The sequence below is a fragment of the Mizuhopecten yessoensis genome, unplaced genomic scaffold (genome assembly GCF_002113885.1).
Source record: "Mizuhopecten yessoensis strain PY_sf001 unplaced genomic scaffold, ASM211388v2 scaffold8393, whole genome shotgun sequence".
Taxonomy (NCBI): Eukaryota; Metazoa; Mollusca; class Bivalvia; order Pectinida; family Pectinidae; genus Mizuhopecten; species Mizuhopecten yessoensis.
In genome coordinates, this window is record NW_018407525.1 from 241,681 (window position 1) to 253,061 (window position 11,381).

The window sequence follows — 11,381 nt, forward strand, 5'->3', positions numbered from 1 at the left end:
TGTTTCACATTACGTGTATCTATTTCGTAGTATGCTCAAATGATATTACCCTACGAGCAACCTTCTCTTGTGTGACTCGAGTGCTCAGTATACCTGTGTACAGGTAAGGCGGCGATATACGAAGTGCACGTGCTCATGGCTCTCTGTCAGTGTATACAAACTACTTTTAAAAATACATGATATATAATGTTCTCAAAATATTTCTCGCAAAAAAACGATCGTTAATGTAAATTGTGTTATATGATCATATAATGATGCATCGTGTCATGTAACTGTGTTAACCCACTCAACGCCAAAAGCAGTTACACCCTGATAACTTACACAACCAATTTTGTTTTTTATGCTTGTTATAATATCGATGAAGCTGCCTTTGTCGGTCGGTATACTATATGAATAGGGTAAAAGACATATTTTAGGCAAAGTACTGTGGAACGTTTTCGTGCCAAGTGCACTTAAGGTACAGTTAAGATGTATTATTTCAACCGTGTAAACGCTAACGTCGAAGCTACAATTACACGTGGAATAATTGTACGTATTTCTCACACGGTGTTTAACTGATCGTAACTTAAATGAAAATGGATCACAGTGGGATGAGGGCGTTTCACAGTACATCATGTATTTGTTTATCATGGAAGTAGAAATACTAAGTGCTACACCAAAATTTTCGCCAGATATTAATTGTATTAAATTAGGTGGAACAGAAATTATTGCAAACCATTATGTGGACGATTGCATTATTAAACTTGAAGATGATGATATTTCATTAAAATCAAATTTAGATATTATAGACTCATTTGGCAAATGTTCCGGTCTTAGAGCAAACTTTTATGAAACCGTATGGCTCGGTAGGAAAAGGGGTATGCACGAAAAACTATGTTCCGAAAGAGGATTAAAAATGGAACTTTACTGGAAGGTTTAAACGCCTTGGTATCAAGTATGACCTTAGTCAGATACAACTTTCGTAAACTATGATGATAAAATAGCGGAAGTTACTCGGAATCTAAAACAATAACTTGAAAAATCCCCGCTGTTAAGTCACTTGCTATCCCTATTCTCTTGCAATTATTTAGTTTTACCAAATCCACATTGCCATACTGTTCGAAACAAAATTACATATTTGTTTTAATTTATATGGAATAATATAAAAGGCAAAGTTAAGAGATCTATGTTAAAACATAGTTCCGAAAACAATGGCATGAAACTGATGGATATGGAAAGTTTTATTAAAGCTTTAAAATTTACTTGGATAAAGAAATTACTCGATCCTAAAAATAAATCTCACTGAAAACTATTTCTGTTGTTCAATTAGAAAATAGGGAAATACAAATTATCTCTTGTGTTAAAAAAAGATATGACAAAAATCGCGAAAAACTTCAGTGGCTTCTGAAGAGATGTGTTTTTAGCTCGGACATGAAAATGCAGAAGACAACTTGTCGCAGTCAATTTGGTTTAATCACAATATAAACATAGATGATAAAACAGTATGTCTCCAAACATGGTAAGAGCGGGGTATAAATAAGGTAGCAGATTTATTTGAAAACGATGGCAACATAATGACCTTTCGGAAATTCCAAGAAAAACTTAAATTTTCCAAACATGAACATAATTCGTTTTTATGGTCTAATTGCAGCCATCCCAGGTACGTGGAAAATGCTAATTCGTAATCGGGGCAGTAATAGTACTAGAGATAAAGACAATATATCGCTTATAAGAACATTGACAAAACCCACGAAGATATGTCATTCAAAATTAGTTTCTACAATTCCAACTTCAAACCTAAAAGCAATGGAAAAATGGTCTCAAGACATTAACATTTAGATATTAACCGGAAATGTATTTACTCGATACAAATGAGTTGCACTCATGATGTCATTTAACTAAAATTTCATTTATAAAATCTATCAGAGAGTACTATGCAAAAATACGCTTCTGTTTAGATTTGGTGTAAAAGATGATAAAATTGTTTCTTTCTGTAACTATGAAGATGAAGATATGTATCATCGTATGTGACATTGTATTGTGAACACCGTTTGGAGAACTTTCTCAGACTAACTATATGTAAAATGTAATATAGAACTTGCTATAAGTTTAGGAAAATTTAGTAATAAGTAAATTGCTTTTTTAAGACGGTACATATACATCTGCAAATGAAAGTCTACCGTCAATAGAAGGTGTCTTAATATTTTTAAAATATCAAAAACAGTTCATGAATTAACTGAAAAATGGCGCCCATTACAACAGTTATTTAACTAATACGCAATTACCTGAAACAATAAAATAAGTAATAGTCGAAAGAAACAGTATCGTTTAGCAATTACTATTCCAGTGATATATATGATTATGTAATATGTTGTTCTGGCTTTGTGTGAACCAGATAGATAAAAATATTCATTTAAAAAAAAACACCATTATAACAAAACGAAAAACAAAACCAGTTTAATGTTACCGAATCATATAAACTTAAGATAAAAGTGCTGTAATTAAAACACAATAGCATTAAGTATATGAATATATATCTGCAACAAATACCTCAGCAGTGGCATCATTATAAAATTAAAATGAATGTATGTCCCCACAACGAATGCAATATATTTTATAACAAACTCTGAATTAACGCAAAATGTAAAAAATATTTGTTTTCATATGAATGGTGATTTAAACTGAAGTACACCGAATTACTTACCAGAACAAACACCGGATTCTACATCGCATACGTCATCGTTACAATTTGAAGGGCATTCTATACATAAAGATCCATCCTTATAGTATCCATCAGCACAGTCTAAAATAGAATGAAACATAGATATATTTATCAGACGCATTGTTTACAATGATTTTTAAATTGTGTTCGGGGATTAATTTGATTAGAAGAAATGTATATTGAAGACTGCTTACCGTATGTTCATATATTTGAGATGTAGCACATCAGAAAATATTATAATGTCATCGTGAAAAGACAAAGACTGTACTGGATATATCATAAGATACTTATAATTACATTTGCATTCTCCAGTCACTGGATCACACAGGCTATTGGCACATCCTGCAGCACAATCTGATTCACAAGTGCCTTTACCATATTTCCCCAATGGACAACCTGAAATATACGATCATAAGTGTACGAGCAAATGATACATTTAAAAAAACACTAAGACAGATTTATGTAAACTCACTGTTGTAGCATTGGCCATTTCTCTGGGATGTACAAATTACTCCATACGTAAGATCTTCTCCAAACTTTTGAATTACCACAATGTGTTTTAATTCACTGACTCGTAGACATATAAAATTTAACAAATGGCAAAGATGAGTATTGAAATGGAATACACCAAACACGTAGTTGATCAAAACTGATACATTTAAACTGATACTGTAAACAAAATGCAACGATGTTAATATAGTGATCTCTTTATCTTAAATAGGGACATTCATGGATATTTATCTAGCCCTTAAATACGAGTTTTGAGAATTCAATTATCCATTCAACCATTTTTAAAGTCAGTATAATATATTGGTGTGACCACAAGCACAAAAATAGAAAAAAATAAAGGTTTCAATGTTTAATACATTATTTACGTACCATATACTTCTACCTCGCAAAGCTCCAGAATAGCCTTCTTTGAGTACCACGATCGATCAGGCGACCGTCTGTCGCTGTAAATAGTCAGGAACTGAGCGATTCCTGGACATCGGATCTTTTGGGTAAATGATAACTCTTTCGACGTAGATGTTCTGTCTATACGGCAACGGTGACCGACCCGCCAATCCGACGTGTTCGACTGGTATATTTGGTAGCCACCAAATCGTTTCTTTTGCTCTTCTGTTTCATCTATTTAAATAAACAAGATTGTCCACTAGAGCTTATATTTATACACTGTATCTATATCCAGTGTCACATAAACACGGATATCTAGGAGACACCGCCTGAAAGACAGAAGTACCACGTTTACGTAAGGGGGCAGCAAATTAATCATGGTAGTAATTAGAAGCATCCACCAAGAGACAATAACATTAAACGAGGCTCGGATGGGGGTTGTGTCACATTAGACGCCTTTCGCGACATACAGTCAGACACCACAGTGCCGTCTACATTTCATAAAAAAAGCAAAATATCCTTGTCACGTAAAGCTCACCAGATTTTTTTTATTGTTGATAAATCAAGATATTTGATTACTCACTTCTGTAGTATATTCGGACGTATTCCATAACGATCGGTCCCTCTAGATCAACTTGCCACCATGCCTGCTGTAGACCTGGTGCTGTATGTGAGCAACAATATGGCTCGTCGAATGTCTGTTTTGTACAGCCATCTACCGCCTTACGACTAGGATAGTTATCACTGTGGTTTGAACTTTGAGTGGTGATTTTGACATTAGGATAACGACATGTGTTAACTGTAAAATAAAAGGTAAATGTATAAGTTACTGATATAGAAGTATTTTTTGTCCCAATTTCTGTCTTTTCAAGATAATCGATATTTGATTGTGTTGATGGTTAAATCCAGTTTTATAAGATTGAAATGAAGTGCGGAAGTTCTAGGAGAACGGATATTTATAACTGTAAAAGATGTACAAATTTACCGACATAATAATTATAAAAAATCAAGACTTTGTTTAAATAGTAACTATTTCCTTTTTTATCTTTTGTTAGACGTTTATGTGAATTGTGACTGCTGATTTTTTTCTTTTATGATAATCTTATAAATAACCATTAAGATAAATAAAAGTACCGATTTCTTCGTTGATATTATCAGGATCAAATGTCAATGTACCTTATAAGCATCATTTAAATTATTGACAAAATCTTCATATAACATAAACCATTGAGGGTTATACAAATATGATACTGAAACTTTAATTTCTATTGATATAATAGGATTAGATCTTATGTCTGTTTTGGCAAATATGGAATGTTTAATTGTTGATCACAATTGTTTTTAAATGAAATTAAACTAAAATTATCAAATAAAAATAATGTCGGGCTTGTTCGTTCTCTAGCTTTTGAAATCAATAACGCTTTAATTTGGTACTTGCTATCAATCTTGAGGTTGATAAATAGACCGGGTTTACAGGTTGAAACTTTAAAAAACAGCTGTCGTTTCCATGTATACGCAAAACGGTTATGATGAAATTCTTGGGAGACGCGTTTGGTGTTTTCTTTTTGTTTCATTTTTGTGTTTAACTTCTTCATTAACTTTTCTAGGACAAAATAGTCGAAGGGGAGCAACTCGTGTATTGTCATTTATTCATATATATTTTTCAGTGCTTGTGTTTTTTCGGTTTCCTCTACAAGTCCAGCCCCCAAAAAATATAGAAACAAGGGTAAAAATTGTGACAAATACTATATATACTGACATGCAAACGAAACGCAACCTCCAATGTTCGGTAATATTTTTAAATAACAAGCCAATTAAAGATACACATCTATTCTACGGATAATTCAGTTAATTTATCGCTAGCGATAATCACTTTGGCAGGACAAAAGTCAAGACTGAAGATTGGTTTGCCATTGGAATTTCCTCATTTCAATTATGAGTATGACCCCGTTAATATTGCCCCAGGGTTCGATACTTGGGCCACTTTTTTTTATCTTGCATATGAATGACTATCCAACATGTTTGAAACATTCATCAGTTGTAATGTACGCTGACGACACATCACAGGGTGTAAAAGGTGATGCAGTTGATGATGTCGAAGAAAAGTTAATAGTTGACCTTGAATTAGCAAGTGAGTGGATGACCAATAATAAAATGAGTCTAAATCTAACAAAAACCCAATGCATGCTTATTGGCTCATCACAAAAATTATCAAAACACAGACAGATGCGTGTCAAAGTGGGTGATATAATTATTGAAACTGTACACAATGCCAAACTACTGGGAGTTTTTATTGACAGCTGTTTGTCATGGAATGTACATATTGAATATGTATGTAAGAAATTATCAAAGAAAATTGGAGTGTTAAAACGAATCAGAAAATTCATGTCCCAAGAAATGTCCAAAATGGTGTATACGACTATTGTTTTACCTCATTTTATGTACTGTTCTTCAGTATGGAGCAATCCTACAAATGTGTCGCTTAAGGAAAGAATATTTAAACTTCAAAAAAGAGCAGCAAGAGTAATTCTAAATATAAGAGAAATTCGTACACCAACTTCGTTACTTTTAAAGACTTTAAACTGGATGCCTATTCACGATTTTTATACTTTTAGAAAATGTGTTCTAACTTATAAAATCCTTAACGACCAGGCTCCAGGATTTTTAAAACAAAATTTATTTACCTATGTAACCCAGATTTCCACAAGAACCACAAGATCTTCTGCGAAGAACCAGCTCTATATCCCCAAGTGTAGAACAAGTTTTTACAAAAATTCTTTTAGATACACTTGTACTCTTTTATGGAATACTTTGGAAGAAACCATACGAACCACAACAAATGTTCTGGCTTTTAAAAAGGCATATCTGGCCAATTATTTTAAAATTACTAGATCATGAATACCATGTGTTACCGGCGGACCAAGTAGGTAGGGGATTCCCAATCACTGGGAAACCAGGTACTATATGGTATATACTATATGTATATTTTAAAGTACAATATTTGAAATTATCCCTATGGTTCTGTTTAATATAATTTCCAGAGATAATCCTTATATTACCCTGTGATAAATATATGTATGTATTGACTTGTAATACACTGTGATATTTTCTAATGTTCTAAATGCAATTCTGTAATATTTAGAGATACAATATAATAGGTTGTCTTAATAATGTATTGTACTATTTAACTGCTTTTTCTATTTTATTGTATGTCATATGTCTCTGTATGCGTGATGTGCTGTTGTTTTATATATGTATATATAATGTGTTTTACAGGGCCATATTGTAAACTAGATGAAAATCTAAATATGTTACCCTGTCTAAATAAAAGAATTTATTATTATTATTATTATTATTATTATTATTATATTATTATTATTATTATTATTATTATTATTTATTATTATTTATTATTATTAATATTTGTTGCGGCTTTAATTCTGCTATATAAAGAGAAAATAAGACGGTTTATTTGTGCCATGGGGATGTTCTGCCACTCTTCCAGAAGCGCCTGGCGCAGAGCAGGTAATTTCTCTGATGGATTTTGGGCTCGTTCGAATGCGTCGATCCAACATGTTCCACACGTGATCTATTGGCGAGAGATCGGTACTGTATAGGAGCTAAGGTAAAGTGTCGGCATTGTTTTGGCGAAGATAGTCATTGCACGTCTCACCACACGGCACCGATCATTGTCTTGTTGAAAATTTACGTTATGCTGGCGGACAAACTGCACGTCGACAGGTTGAAGAATAACATCAATGTATCGTTGAGCTGTCAAATTGCCTTCGATGACGACTACAAATCACAACCAACACCATAACGTTGCCACAACTTACATGTAACCTGTTGCGTTCCACCATGCAGTTATCGGCATAACGTTTATCACGACGTCGAAAAAACACGCTGACGCCCATCTGAGTCACAACAGTAGACGGCGCCATCCTTGCATAGGTTACACGTTAAGACGGAGTCGCTGGACCAATATGAGGCAGACGTCACGTCGAGGACGTTTTAGGGGCATTCCCGCTGCAACGCGTCGCGGCTTAATGCCGTAGGAACGGAGGCGGCTACGCAAGTGCTGCAAGAATGAACCGATCCTGACGAGGCGTCGTAACCTTCGGTCGGCCAGTTCGAGGGCGGTTGGCAGTTGTACCAGTTAGTCTAAGACGGCTGTAAAGATGGCATATTGTTCTTTTGTGGATAGTAACTACACTGCCCTGTTGCGTGTATTTTAAGCTAATCTAGGCATTTTGACGTAATCACAAACGAATTTCTTTTACCAGACTATTCTTACTTGATACCTAAATAATGATAAACAGGTATGGGACGCATGTAATGCGGCCACGTGTATCGGTGCACGTGCTAATCGGGCTATGTATCGAAGTCTCGCGGACACGAGAACACGTAGCGTGATATAGTTCAATCAACCGTGCATTGATGGTGAATATGTATCATACCATGCTATTTAACACGGCAAACATTAGTTTATCAATATTATAAAATTGTGGACATAAAATGGGAGTTGCGTTTCCTGAGCGTATATACATGTAGGTATAAGTAAGGAAGCAATAACGAGGCTGCAGACAAAATAATTTGCCAAATTTTCAAGATAATCATTTGTATATCACAACATCAAAAAATGAAATAAAATTGTTACGACACAATGCTAAAACATAAAATGCATAAATAAAAAACAGTCATCACTTATGAAATATGCTGCTGTCATCGCATATAATTTCGTTTATACTGTAACCGAAGGCTTATTGTTGTACAAATCCATCATGAAGACGTGAGTGAGAGTAAATTAATAGAAAAAATGTGAATAAATCAATGTCAAAATGGTGGACGGGATCACTCTCAATCGACAAAGTAGTAAACAGAGGTCAAATATGGAAAATATTACATAATATGACGTTAACTGATTACACAACACTAGTATAGTGGTTGTAAGTAACTATTATTATCGGGGATTTGAGTGGTAAATGAAAAACTTGAAAAAAAATTGGGAACACCGCTAGAAACTTGTACCGACAAAACAACTCCACAAAACACTCGCCCTAAACGTCAGAGACACTGTCCTCGACAAAACAAACCAGTTTCCTCAATTTAAATAAATTGGAATATGTAAAAAAGATGACAGGATAAACCACTTCATATTAAGCAAAAATCATTTCGAGAGTTGAGCATTTAAACGATTGAACAGGACATTTGAGTACAGCGTTATATGGGTAATCTCTGCAGAGACCCCACATACTTCGTCTCAATGGGTCAAGTATAGGGCACAGAGTGAGCAAGCGATCCTGATATGATAAGAAGATGACAAACAACAGATAAATAATAAGGGAACCAGTAAGGTTACCTTAACTGAAAAAAGTGTTCGTCAAGTGGGACCTGCTAGAGCTTAATTGTGACATACTGGTTACATATAGCAGCAGATTTTGTTTGTTATGTATTCAACAATTCATTTTTAAGCCGCTCTTGGCGAGAGCCGAGCGGCTTATTGATTCTGTCCAGAGAACCAAATGACGGACCCACTTCCGTTCGGGGTGCGTGCGCATAATTCAGTCTTGCATTCTTCCGCTATATAGTTTCGTTATCGTAAATAGAAAGTAGAATCTCTGACACTCACCTGTGGGTTACATAAAGTCTTATGATACTCTTCTCCAAATAATAATCCATACTTTAAATAATTGCTGAAAACAAAAGGTTTATCTCCGGTGCATTCTACGAGTGTTGTGGTGGTGAAAACTAAATACAAATAGGAATGTTTCATTCGTACACTGGGTTTGAGCGTTTTAGCAACCCAGATTAAGGTCTGAGGAGTATTTGTTTCACACACGTGAAGATTCAAGTGTTTTCGTGACTCTGATTTGAGAACTGACGCTGTCTGTACGGTCGAGCTTTTTATATTTTGTAAGTACAACAAGTAAGAAATAAATATTTATACTGATAAACCGTATTAGTGATGAAGTATAAACTCTATTTTGATGTTTCAAACGGGAACGTCATATGACAAATAGGCTTAGGTTGATAACTGTAATAAACCATCGTTGCTACCACGGACGTGGCTCTGAGACGTGACGATATGTGAACTGTGTATGCTTATCAAACATTTCTGTAATACAGCATGCTATTTCTGGTGTATTTATTTATGAAAATGTAACAATTTAAGAACATGACACAACTGCCGCTGCTGTTTGACAAGAATTCGCGCCGTGTCAAAATATTATCCAATCCGGTGTAAGGGAAATAACTCTTACGTTGGTAAAGTCGCATTGAAAAATTAAATTCAAATATATTCCAAGAACATTTGTGAGAGTTTGTGATGAATTGTATATTGAATGACAGTAAATAAAGTCACTGCATATATTATTATTAAAATGAATAAAAAATAAATAAAAATAAAAGGAGTACAATGTCTTTTTTCTCCATGCATGTTTTCCCACTACTGTTAATTATCCTTCATTTCACAAGCACAAAATGCACCTATTCTTGATCCTTATTTAGGATCACACCACTTATACATGTATAAGCCTAATGTTTTACTTGCCATTGGCTTGCGAAAAGTGTTGTAAAATATATCAATCGCCCTACCAATGTTAATACAATAGAAAGAACAATAGCGACAAATCACCAATGTAAGGCAATAATTGTAACATTACTAGCATTTTGTTTTAGTGCTGTTTCTGCATGAATTAAATACACATCGTTTGATACTACAGTATGTAACAGCAACTCAAAACGGAAGTATGAAACATTCACCCTATCTGGTATACAAGCAATATTTCCTATGGTAAAACACTACAGGCGTATGCTATGACATGTAGTTACAAATAAACGTGCCATAGTTTTACCATAAGGAGGAAGGATAAAGAGAAAGTATACATCCACTCATACCTGATGCGGTGACAATCTTTAAAGTTGATAGGAGACACAGAACCATCAGCAGCCATATACTACACACCCCCATTCTACATGTACTGTGTACCGTATAAAACGGGAGGTGTCTGCTCTATCACAAGCGCACATGTATCTGATAAGGAAGTGCATGTTCTGCTGTACTTGTGCAACAAAATTTCATGGAAATTCAAAAAGGTTGTTGTTGTGATTTTGTCAGTATTTAGTACTTTTAATCTAGTTATGCTGCCCGTTCACATGTCTAAACTTGTCCAGCTAAATTTCACATGCAATGACTATATATGTCGTAGACATGAAATGCATTCAGATAAACAACCAACGGGTTTAGATAGCAAGGAAAGTTTATTAATTATTATATTATTAAAAACTTTCAATGGGAGTAAAAGTATGTTGGAAAACCTGTCTTAATACAGTTGTCCCCTTGACCTTATCCTAGTTGTATAACCGATATACGAAACCCAAAACGAGGCAAATTGCTGAACAGACTTAACTAGTATAAGACATCACATGTTAAGTTATTGGTTAAAAGGTTCATTTACTAACCTTGTTTTATAGTACATAAACAGTCGATTTCACACTGAGCATTACATGGTAAACAGCGAAGCTACATAATTGTATCTAGGTGATACGCCGACGTTATAAACAGAAATTATAGAAAATGTTGATTTTTAGTACTACAATCATTTAAAAGAAAAACTAACATATCTCATATTTTGCATCGGTAGAACACTTTTGCAGAAGTATCAAAACATAGAAAATGTAGGATCCGGACTGAATAGTGTGAACAATTGATTAATATAGCAAGGTTTTCAAATAAGGCCCGGACATACTTTAAATCACACCATGCTCAAGAAAGATTGATTTTCGC

General features: G+C 34.3%; 1 protein-coding gene across 1 annotated transcript in view; it reads right to left on the bottom strand.

The window, feature by feature from the left end:
- The window catches only part of LOC110455881 (receptor-type tyrosine-protein phosphatase kappa-like), a 33,528-nt gene extending 22,912 nt beyond the window's left edge, over positions 1 to 10,616 (bottom strand). Inside the window, exons 1-5 of the mRNA XM_021506294.1 lie at positions 10,493 to 10,616; positions 4,179 to 4,394; positions 3,581 to 3,829; positions 2,999 to 3,097; positions 2,684 to 2,782 (exon numbers count right to left, since the gene is read on the bottom strand). Coding sequence (XP_021361969.1) covers positions 2,684 to 2,782; positions 2,999 to 3,097; positions 3,581 to 3,829; positions 4,179 to 4,394; positions 10,493 to 10,565 — 736 coding nt within the window. The 5' untranslated portion in view covers positions 10,566 to 10,616. The remainder of the gene's footprint in view (positions 1 to 2,683; positions 2,783 to 2,998; positions 3,098 to 3,580; positions 3,830 to 4,178; positions 4,395 to 10,492) is intronic.
- Positions 10,617 to 11,381: the final 765 nt, after the last annotated feature.